The following is a 12004-nucleotide window of genomic DNA, read 5'->3' on the forward strand; positions in this document are numbered from 1 at the left end:
TACAATAATAAAAGATAAACGCTCCGTATTGGTCCTTTTTGCTAAAACGCAAAGATCAGATAATACGAGATCGTTTTGGAAAGGGTAAAGCGTGATTAGGGATTAGGATTGGGAAATTCTCAAACTAGGGGTAAAATGGCGGGAGCGACCTCACCTTCTCAACCATGCATCTTCTGTCAAATTGCTCGCGGTTCCACCTCCACTCCTCTCCTTCACGCTGTTCGTTCTTCTCTCTTTGTCTTTATATCCTCTGTTTGGCTACCAAGTTAATTCCACGATCGTCTTCTCTTCAACCAGCAACCAAACAGAATTTTCCTGGATATTACGTTGTAATTAAATCTGTTTTTATTCTCAGGATGACAAGGTCGTTGCATTTCAAGACATCAAACCTTCTGCTTTCAGGTTTCCTAAATTTCTCTTATATTGAAAAAGTTATTAAATTTATTGAAATTTGAAACTTTTTTAATATAAAATTGCCATGGTCGCAACGAAATCCTATAGTAAATCGGAAATTTATTGAATTTTTTTTATAGGCATTACTTGGTGATTCCTGTGGAGCATATTCCCACTGTTAGAGATCTTCAAAGAAGAAATGAAGACTACGCTTTGGGTAAAATTCCCTCTTTTCCTCTTCTTCTTTCATTATTAGTCTTGCCTTAGCTAAGTTTGTGTTATTGCTGTAATGCTGTTATTCTCCAGTAAGTCATATGCTAAATGTGGGGCAAACTTTGTTACGCAGAGATGCACCTCAATCAAATCAATACAGGTATTGCTTCTAATAAAGGAAAGAACTTTGCTAAATAGATCTTCTTTCATATACTATATTATAAGTATTGATCAATGTTGAATAGTCCTTATGGCCTTTCATTACCTGACTTGATGGTTGTCGTCTGTTTATTGCTGCACAATATGTTACTTAAACCTCTTTATAAACAGTCATATTTTATGTGTCACAAGGTGTGTCCTTTTCCACCTGCCTTACTCTATGCATTAATTTTATATAGGTATTACCTCTAAATGCAGTGGATAGTGCAGCATGAGGGTGTAAAATATGGAAAACTAGCCTTTTCCCTGTTGAAACCATTCTTTAAACTAGCATGCTATGGTTGACAACATGTGAAAATGGCTATAAGAATCAGAATTCAATTTCCCCCCTGAAAGCCATGAAGATATTGAAAATTGTATGGTTTCTGTTCTGATGCTCATTGTTGTTTGATTAGTTTTACATTTACTTCGTTGTTGGCAAAATGTACCTTAGAATCGATGATATTTTCCTGCATGAGTTGGGTGGTGAAGGAGCTGAATCTTACCTTTTGGGATGGGTGAGGGGAGAGTATCAAGGACATGAGTCTTACTTTGCTTATCAGAATTTATTTGAAACTTGGTGGTAGATAATACCCTTCTCTTCAATTTCAAATGTGCTTGTTAATCATAGCACTATCATTTATAATGAAGGATTGAATGAAAATAAAGTAGCTTTGGGAAGTTGCATAAGTCTAGAAAGAAGTAGGTCCTGGCCTCATGGGCTAGCTGAAGTCAACTTTTTATTCGAGAAATTTTTTTTTCTCTCAGAATTTTATTATTTGAAAGAAGCTTTATCATCTGATCCTCTTGCTTCTTTTGGGTTTTGGCAGATTTGGTTTTCATCAGCCTCCATTGAACAGTGTTCACCATCTCCACCTCCACTGTTTGGCTCTTCCCTTCATACCTAGGTAGTTGTTTGGCTGTTAATGAATCCCTCTGCTTTTATTTTATTTATTTATTTTTTATTCTACCTTGATATCTTCCAACAAAGTTGAAAAACCTTGAAGTACATATTTTAATTCTTTAAGAATTTGAGCAGATGGAAACATGTAAAATATTTGTCTTTGGGACCACTTGGTGGGTTTATTGAAGCCGAGAAGTTGTTGGAGAAGATAAAACCTCTCTCACCAATTCCTTCATAGGTGCAATTGGATCACAGTTGGATTTCTCTCATTTTGGACTATGGTTTTTTTGTTCTTTTGCATGTATGTCTGTAAGTTCCCTAATGATTCATTGTTGTTCAAGATAAGAATGCCCTTATCAGCTTGTTCTTCGTAAGTTCTACTAAGAATTGTTGTTATACCTGATAAGAGTTGTCATTCTTAATAAGTTTACATAAACTTTTTAACATGCATTTTCATAAATATCGCAGATCTTTTCTTTTGTCAATAGTGCATTCTAGATGTGGCTATGTGCATGTCTCTTTCGAAGCTGCAATTTAGGGTGCTTAGCATAATCAATGCTCCTATTTGTACTTTTATTTCAGGTCACATTGTTTGAGACTAATGGTTAATTTGTGTCTGGTACACAAGCGATGCAAAGTTTATGGGCTAAGAAATTAGAAGTAGAATTTCAGTATTGGTGACATAGCCCTGATCCTCTGTTAATCATTGTGACATTTTTTTAGCATGGTCATAATATGCTGTATGTAATAAAAAAATAGAAGTTTTGCTGGTTAGTATTGCAACCTATGGTAAATGTTGCTACCTGCTAGAGGGTGAGTTTTTTCTGTTTGGTGAGTATCAGAAGTTACGGCTCTTGACAGATTTGACATCCATCGAGCAATTCTCAAACATGATTATTTAAATTCTACTATCATGAACACAATATTGAACACAATACTTGTAAAGAACTGTTGTTCAAAAGTTTCAACTTAGTGACTGCCATATTTAAGGAGAGTCTGTCCATTGTATGCGGTTCTATTTGGTTTTGAATCTGTCAGTAAGGCCTATGAAAACAATTTGGGCAGTTGCTTGAATTTCTATTATAAGACAGTAGCGGAGAAAATTGGATATTTTTTTCTTTTAAGATTGGGAATAATTTTGTTAGATATTACTTGTTACCGACATATAACTGGATTCATGTGATAGCAGATAAATGTCAATATTGGTTGCATCTTGTGCCTGGAATATGTTGTTCTTAGGCATTAATATCTTTGGGACGCTTATCTGAGGATACTGCAGTACAAAAGTCAGAGATTAAGCGTGATTAATGTGACTAACTCTTAATTGTTTTTCCGTCTGTGAAAGCCACTTTTGTGAACCTTAAGATCAAACACAGCACAATCTGCTCACATGCATCTTGTGCAACGAAAATGGAGACAGCTTGCAGAGCTTTTAAAGTGGTCTTATTCATCGTTTAATAGTTTGTACAGCCTTGACTGGAAACTTAAGAGTTACCTGATTGGTGAAATGATGGCAAAAACAGCCTTATTTTCCATCCTAGGGAATGAAATCAAGTTGGGGGAAGTAAATTAGTGTAAAGAATGAAGGAACCCAACCCAACATTGTTAAGCTTCTTACTGCTTAAGTGTTTGAAGAAATTCTAGTCCGACGTGATACGAGTATTTCCATACATCAACCTGTCAAAGTGGGAGTCCTGAGAAGGTAAAGCTCTCAAATCTGGACTCATAAGATTGAGAAAGGTACCAAAAGCAAGCAAAGCAGATATGTGAGGATTCAGATACACAAATGAGTAGGAGAAAACAAGCTCATACTAATAAATGAATTAGCTGGATTTTGCTACTGCTTGCGAATTCCCTTAGCTTTCTATGAAGTTTGACTTTGCAGAGGACCACATGTTGTTATGTTTTGGACTTCAAAATACTCTTAATGTTGCGGCATGAATCGCAGTCGGCTGGTTGTTTGCTAATCCTTATTCTTATCTGTCAATTTAATTCTCACCAGACAGAATGTGACCAAACCTCATACTATCATTTAGATAGGTATACCATCCATTAGGTAAAACATTCATCAGACGGTCACGCTTAACAAATTCGAATCCCCCAATAGGTTTTTCAACCAGTGTTAAGCTGTTGATGTTTTGTCAAACTAGAAATGAAAGAGAGAGCATTAAAAATGGTTTCATAATCATTGAAAGGAAAAAACTCTTTTGTAATGTTGTGATGTTATTATTGTTTGGTGACCCTTGCGTAGCTGGCTCCCGCAATACCTCCGAAAAAGACTGGAGTAGGACGTTAACGGCGCCAACTTTTTCTTCCTCAAAGCATGGCAGCCATGATTTTGAGGGGAGGCATGGCTGAGAAGAAGAAGTCATGATCTAGCCTGGTTTGGTTTTATAAGGTTGTGGGTCCAGGAGTGCAGCTATATTATTTGTTTATGAACAAATTATAATAGAGCCCTTTGTTTGCTTGTAGCCTTGGCGCTAGGCATCCATTACAAGAACAGGTCGCTGTTTTGGGTTCCCTCACTTCTTTCCTCCACCACGAAAGGAGTTGGGCATGGTAAGGATTTGGGTTTACTTCTGGCTTGGTAGCTTCCTCGTATTTATTGATGATGTACAAAGTATTAAAAAAGGAAGAATAGCATTTGTGATTTTGTATACAGGAATTTAAGGTTCGGCTCCTATTCGTAGCTTGGGGCCCCATTTTCCATATTGTCACATTGGTAGGGCAATGCGGCTACCCCGACGCGGGGCTTACGGGAATCTAACTAGGGTATATAACTAAAGCTCCTTTGCTGTAAGCCTGAAGCTGTACCAAAAATAATAATAATAATAAAGCAAGGGCCTTGCTCTGAAAAGAAACTAATCCTTGGGACCCAGGTGGCTTTGGCCCACTTTGAACTGCCACTTGGGCAGGCACAGAAGCTTCTGAAAAAGCCAGCTCACATTGCTACGTGTCTTGAGCTAAAGGCTTTTGTTATGGGTTAGATCATACGAAACGGCATGTGATAGGTCAATTTTTCCCTTGGATTTATTTGATGGCTGATCATGAGCATGGAATTTATGCCAGGAAGCAGCCCCATTCTCGATGTCTCGACCCTGAACGGAGATGGTCAACATCAGTATTCACTCAGACAGATTAGTTTTTGGTCTGTTAATCCTTCCCTCAAAGTATATGTTTCATTGATGGTTAAATTTAGTTACATGTGTATTTTTTGCCCATCTATTTCAGTCAAGAGATTTATTGTGGGAATGATTCCTTGAGTGCTCTTTTCATTACACCAAAAAAATAAAAAAATAAAATGCATTGTGTTTCTACCTATTCACATACAATGAAAGAATAAAGAGTATGAAGCAATTTGACAAGTACTTTCTTTCAACATTAACATTGGTTTTTTCACAATTTTTTTTTTATAGATTTTCAAATCATTTTTAAAACCCTTGTAAGCATATTTGCTTAGGAATTTGATTGTCCATCACAAAAATAAGATCCCAAAATCTCTTGTTCTCGTCAACTTCATCGATTGTTCTGCCCATCCGTGAAGTGGAATGTCAAAAGATTTTTTAATTAGAGGCAAATGGAGACATAAAATCAAGGTGAAAATTTTAGGTGGATGGATCCAATGGTAGTGGAACAAGATACATGCACGATGTTTCATAGTCTCAAGAGTACGAGACAAACAAAAAGTAGTGCCCAAGCTTCATCTCAAAGGGGTCCCTAATTTTCACAGCCTAAAGTTGGAACAATCAAAGGACTTCCCCTGTTTTTCTCTTGTCGCAATAATGGATTACTTGACTTTCTCTCAGTACCAGAATCGTCACAACAAATCTTTCATTTGTTTTCCTTCAAGACAAGAGGAAGAGAGCTCTTTCTTTTGTTTCCTTGAGGATGATAAAAAAAATTATTGTCCTAGGTAGGTCCTTGAATACCATAAACATGCTAAGTTTCACTTGCAACGTTATTTCATCAATTATTGGATTGGGGTTTTCAGCTTGATTAGTTTTACCCCTTTTTTCCAACTTAATTGGATTTGTATACTTTCTTTATTTATTGCCTTAGACCAAGCAAGAAGCCCCAAAACTCTCAAAGTCACTTTCCAGTTTCAAATATGGTGCAAAAAAGAAAAAATATATTTTTGCAAATTTGCCACAGTACGAAACTGAGAAATGAAAATTCTTAACCAGAGAGTCCGGCATTACTTTTTGCAGAGAATACAACCACTGCTGGCTAGATATATAAAGAAACTGATAAAAGGCTCATAAAGTGCTCTGTTTTTCTTGCCTCTATTGGGTGTTTGATTTGCCATCATTTAAAACTACTTCAATGTATTTGGTGCTTCTTCCCAAGTTATTCAGGTTTAATGCTGCAGTAACTAAGGCTGCCTCCAGCAATTGCAAGTCAGCCAACGCAATAAAAAGGGTCCCAATTAAGATTGTAAGAATTAAAATTTTTTTTTTTTGAAAAAAGGGGTCTCAATTTTGGAGTCTACTTAGTGCATCAACTTTGAATTTGACTCAAAAGGACCCCAGCAATACAATATAGAGATTGAACTTTGACTCTTCAGCTTTTTGACCTTGGGTTGTTTATTTGCTTTGCTTACAATTACCTTCATTTTTTGCATTTTGCTTTGTATCATGCATTAAATATGAATCACACTGTTCAATCAATAATTTAATGTGAAATGGACAATCATGCAAGTAACACTCCATTTTAATTCATAAAAATAACTCTCTGTTCAAGAGAATTGACAAAAAATTCATTCCCCATAAAATATTAGAATAATAAACAGGTTAGCACCAAGTGAAAACGCCACTTGGTGCTTCATGGATTCCTATCCTCCTCCTTCAAATTACATCACCATCTGCATTAGTTGGAGACAGAGCACTGCTTAATTGGGAAAAGAAAGTTAAACCAATATCACAACTTTGTCTTTACTCAAACACAGTGGAACCTCTTTATCTTATATCCTGACAGGCAATACTCTAATTTACATGAAAATGATACTTACATCCCAAATCTCTTTCCCCATCTCTACTAATATGGACAAGCTATTATGTATTACATATTTATATTCATGTATATGAAAATTTGATATATCAACAAAAAAGAGAAAGAAACAATACGAGTATTCAATAATTTGGTCTATAGTAGTATTTTGAAATTTTCAAGTGTCCCATCCAGTAGAATTTTTAGTGGACCATCGAGATTTCGGAAGTAACCGTTGAAAGTGAAAATTTGAATAGCTGTTTAATGTTCTGTTTGCCCCTTTTGTTGTAAGATGTAGTAAGCTTGTAACCGTGCCTAAAGATGAAGATACCTCTAATCTAATCCTGTTTTAACTCTAATGTGCCCGCCCAAGGAAATTGTGGTTGACTTGTAGAACTAATTCACAACCAGCTTTCATTAAAATCCCCTGTTGTCACCTGCTCATAAAAATTTTTAGGCATTGACGTGAAAAAGAAAAAGAAAATGAAAAAAAGGTTTGATAACACCCTTCCCCAAATCATCCCTCCCACCATCCTACCAACAAACCAGAACCCCTTATAAACGTCACCCTTCACTTAACCAAAATTCAAATCCTCTCGCTCCTTCTCTGACTTCCTCTGTTTCTTGCATAAACCAAGCGCCAAGCAAAAGGACTCTTCTTTTGCTCTGTTTTCTACAATTCTAAAGTCATGGCAACTTCCCTTTGCTTGCTGTACTTGTTACTATTTTCAACATGCTGGCTTACAATTTCAATGTCAGAAATGGTTCTTCTGCCTTTAACACATTCACTCTCCAAAACCCAATTCACCACCCCACACCACCTCCTCAAAACCACCTCAGCCCGGTCGGCCGCCCGCTTCCACCAACGCAACCACCGCCACAAACAAGTGTCGCTCCCTCTTTCCCCTGGCAGTGACTACACTCTCTCCTTCACTCTCGGCTCCCCTTCTTCCCCTACTATTTCCCTTTACCTTGACACAGGCAGCGACCTTGTTTGGCTTCCTTGTTCTCCATTCGAATGCATTCTCTGCGAATCAAAACCACCACTCTCTCCTCCTCTAAACCTCTCCTCCTCTGCCACCGCCGTCCCATGCAAATCCTCCGCCTGCTCCGCCGCTCACTCCTCCCTCCCTTCCTCTGACCTTTGCGCAATTGCACGTTGCCCCCTCGACTCCATCGAAACCTCGGATTGCAACTCCTTCCCTTGCCCTCCTTTTTACTATGCATACGGTGACGGTAGCTTAATCGCCCGTCTCTTTAAAGACTCCTTAACTCTCCCAAACTCTCTCTCTATCCAAAACTTTACTTTTGGTTGTGCCCACACTGCATTGGGTGAACCAGTTGGTGTAGCCGGGTTCGGGTTTGGCCGGCTCTCTTTGCCAGCTCAACTTTCCTCTGTGTCTCCTCAACTTGGTAACAGATTCTCCTACTGTTTAGTTTCTCATTCGTTCGATTCTGACAAAGTTGGGCGACCAAGTCCGCTGATTCTTGGTCGGCACGAGGAACAAGAAAAGCAGTTTGGCAATGAAAATGTTGAGTTTGTTTACACGGACATGCTTTCCAACCCTAAACATCCTTATTTTTATTCTGTTGGGTTCGAGGGAATCTCTGTCGGGAAAAGGAATATTCCGGCGCCGGAGAATTTAAAGAGGGTTGATAGGAGAGGGAGTGGAGGGATGGTGGTGGATTCAGGGACAACTTTTACGATGTTGCCGGCGAGTTTGTATGACTCGGTTGTGACTGAGTTTGATCACCGCGTTGGACGAGTTTACGAGAGGGCGAGTGAGGTGGAAGAGACAACAGGGATGAGTCCATGTTATTACTATGACAAAGTAGCCAAAGTTCCTGTGATTAGTTTGCATTTTGTGGGGAACGGATCAAGTGTGGTGTTACCCAGGAGGAATTATTTTTACGAGTTTCTGGACGGTGGTGATGGGGTTAGGAAGAAGAGGAATGTGGGGTGTTTGATGTTGATGAACGGTGGTGATGAGAAGGAGTTGATTGGTGGGCCAGGGGCTACTCTGGGTAACTATCAGCAGCAAGGTTTTGAGGTGGTTTATGATTTGGAGAAAAGGAAGGTTGGATTTGCAAGGCGAAAGTGTTCTTCTTTGTGGGATAACTTGAAAAATTAAGTTAGATTTTGGATAAAAATTAAATTTCTACGTTTTTATTTCATGTTAATGGGTTTTTACTTTCTACTCCTTGGGGCTTACCTGCACTTCAATATTTGCTTTATGGACTCTGCCAGTCCTGTATATTTAAATGTTAATACCTCCATGTCAAGTATGAGGTGGATGATGAAGAAAGCAAATATTGAAGTGTAGAGAAGAAGAAAATGTAAAAGTTTGTGTATATTGGAATTGGAAATAAAATTTGGTTTCTCTTTTGCAAAGCGTTTGGTGGGATTTACTTCTCCAAGCTGGTGGGCCAGTGAATAAGTCCAGAAATAGTTTGTGTTTCCTGTTAACTGATCAGACATCACAGTGAAGATCCTGATGCTGCAGGAAGAAATGTTGCCCAAAACCTCTCATCGAAATGTTCTGAGTGGAGAGTTGGTGGGTGAAGAGCGTCAAATCCAATTTGGTTAAGATTTTGAGCATTGGCTGGAAGATCTATGAAACTGATCCACATGATCATTGTACATTGAGACCCTGGAACCCCAAAAGGCCAAAACTATTAAGATTGGGTAGTGGACGCCATAACTACTTCAATAAAGATGTTTTCCTTCTCATTGGTTAGATTTTTCTCAAGGGGCTTGGGATATTTTTACCGAAGTCAGCTGGTCCTTGCTGTGCTTTAAGTTTGATTCTTGGGAATCAATCAAGTGGACCATCCATTGATCCTTATCTAGACTGCAGCTTCATAGCAAAATCCAAATGGGATAGGTTTCCACTGTTTCAAGAAAAGATTTGCCTATGTCCTCCAGAGATCTCAAGGGAGGATCAACACAGTCGCAAAACCCAACAAAAAAAAAATCTTTGGCTGATGATTTAGCTGGTTCTGGATTTTGGTGCACGGATTCCACTAAGTGGCTCTCAATTTCTTTTTTGAGTTTGGAGCCAATTATTTTTGCACAATATGCATATCTAATGTCTTGTTGATATATTTTTAATTTTTTTTCTTTCTTTCTCATGTTTAGTAATTGATCTTAGATTGATGTTATGATGGAGATAGTTTAATATTGTAGTAAAGAAAAATTGAAGAATGATTGACTTTCGAGTATAGTATGCATACTTTTAATCATACAATATAAGCAATTAATCATTGTAAAAAAATAAATGATTTGGAAGAGTAATGATTACTTGTCGTATATATTTGAATAACTTATTTTTTCTTAAAAATTGTTACTACGAATGGGGCTGGTGTAGAAGGCACCAATTATTTTTTCCCAAACTTGGTTCCTTTCGGTACCACGATCTTCCAAGCTCATCATGGCGTACCCCTTCAGCCAAGAAATGAATAAAGTGGCCTTGGCAGGAGTACATCTCAATCTTCTCTCTGACAACTCTCCCCGTAATGCTCTGTATATTGATGTTGCTTTTCTACGTTTTATCCTACTTACCTCAAAAATTTCACGGCCAATGGCTGGACCTAGTCTCAATTTCAATCACTCGCATCTCCTGTAAATCTCTTGCTACATCAAACTCTTAGCACAGTTGAAAGAAACAAAAGAAAAGGTCGGCACATTCAGCGGACTGTTGGTTAACCATCGTGTCAAATTTTTGGCTGATCTTAAGACAAAGCCACAATTATTGAATGGTAATCGGTATTATTAGTCACGAAACTATTTTATCACTCGTTCCGAAAAGTCTGTCTGATGTCTGATGCCGTGGGGTGGGATGAGTGCGCACCCCAAAGTCAGGGGGCTACGGACCACAGTACTGGGTCAGCTCACTCATGCAAACCAGCTGTCCCCCATTGAACCCTCACTTCCTGACTAAAACAAAAGAACTTGGCTTCTTCTACTTGTAGAGACCCCACCTTTCTTTAATCTTATTCTATCGAAACAAGCTTCAAGCTAAACCACCCTTTATTCCCTTAATCATATCATTTTTGTAGGTGAGAAGTTCTTTGGGCACTAAATTGATGTGATTAATGAGTTTTAGATGTGGATAGCTTTTGAGTTTGAGCGTTTTGACTTGCTGAGTCATCACCGTCGCTTTTGTTCACAAGTGGGAAAATTACGACAGCGACGCCGCCGCGAAATTTTTTGTTGGGACAATGACGTCAATTTTTTTAAAAATATCCCGCTCGATTTGCGAAGAGGGTAAAAGCGTGCCTGAGAGTACGGACAGGGCACAGCTAGCTGCCGCCATACGTGTGCTTCCAGATGTTTCTCCACGTGTGGGCCTCCACACTATTTAAGGTTCTTTGCTTTCCTGACAGCCCAAACGTGAGCAAAATCTTGTGTTGTATTACAAGAACACCATGCCGTATTTGCTCTTAATCCAGTAAATATACATTGGAAGGCTAGTATTATATTTCTAATCCGTTCATTGTACTTATCCAAATCTCATAATCTTCTGACTTTATACATGATAAGCATCACTATCACAAACTCAAATCTCCCATACTACAAGTAAAAAGATTAATTAATCATTATTTTACATTTTGACTGAAACTAGGCAAGTCATTTAGGCTAGTTGACTAGGTCTAGATTACTAGTATTTCACAATGTACATTGACTCTGCCCAGGTCCTAGGATGTCTTACATTATTGCTTTATAGTATCAAGTTTTCAAAGTAGTTTGTCTTTGAAGATGTAAACAAGGGAAACAGGGATGGGGGAAAACAACCAAGAGGAATGGGAGGAACAACCAAATCTTGAACAAAGAATATCCTGCGTGCCTGTCTCAGCTGTATCTGATCTTTGGGACGTTGACCTTTAAAAGTAGTTAGTTTTAGAAAATCAAGATTGGGCTATCTTACTGCATTTGCACGGATTACAGAAAAAGGAAAGAATGTGAAGATGCATGTAGTTCAACGTTTTCAAAGAGTTGGATTCTTTAGCTTTTGTCATTTACAATGTGACTTGAAGGGGAAGCGATCTGGCTGAGATTTGTATCTTTTTCTTAAACATAATTTCCTAGGCTTAGATCAAAAGGAAACAGAAAATCGCCATTCGCATTTTATCCTTTTCAAGTGGGTTTTCTGGAGAGGAATGGGGCTCATAGTCATAGGTCCTATTCGCTAATTAACGGACCCAAATTCAATGGAAGTGTACCAGACTGTAATCCAACATTGGGCCTAAACCTCTTCCTCATTCCTACTCTGGGTTTATGTTTTGGTAAGTTGTAGATGAAGGAGACTT

At 38.3% G+C, this 12004-nt stretch overlaps 2 protein-coding genes across 3 annotated transcripts; both read left to right on the top strand.

Annotated features, from left to right (window-relative positions):
• The first annotated feature begins 39 nt into the window (after positions 1 to 39).
• Positions 40 to 2361, top strand: HINT4 (histidine triad nucleotide-binding 4). 2 transcript variants are annotated; one of them, XM_007039789.3, is made up of 7 exons: positions 40 to 219; positions 356 to 402; positions 534 to 610; positions 700 to 766; positions 1635 to 1712; positions 1844 to 1946; positions 2291 to 2361. In XM_007039789.3, the coding sequence occupies exons 1-6, from the start codon at positions 136 to 138 to the stop codon at positions 1944 to 1946; spliced, it is 456 nt and encodes a 151-aa protein (XP_007039851.1). In that variant the 5' UTR covers positions 40 to 135; the 3' UTR covers positions 2291 to 2361. The 2 variants fall into 2 exon arrangements, with proteins under 2 accessions (XP_007039851.1, XP_088660390.1); XM_088804264.1 differs by lacking the exon at positions 2291 to 2361 and having other exon boundaries at positions 43 to 219; positions 1844 to 2154.
• A 4813-nt stretch (positions 2362 to 7174) lies between these two features.
• LOC18606269 (Eukaryotic aspartyl protease family protein) lies at positions 7175 to 9086 on the top strand. Its single transcript, XM_007039792.3, has one exon. It carries the CDS (start codon positions 7384 to 7386, stop codon positions 8824 to 8826), a length of 1443 nt encoding a protein of 480 aa, XP_007039854.3. The 5' UTR covers positions 7175 to 7383; the 3' UTR covers positions 8827 to 9086.
• Positions 9087 to 12004: the final 2918 nt, after the last annotated feature.

This window comes from Theobroma cacao, chromosome 3, assembly GCF_053813885.1.
Source record: "Theobroma cacao isolate CCN51 chromosome 3, ASM5381388v1, whole genome shotgun sequence".
In the NCBI taxonomy this organism is placed as follows: domain Eukaryota; kingdom Viridiplantae; phylum Streptophyta; class Magnoliopsida; order Malvales; family Malvaceae; genus Theobroma; species Theobroma cacao.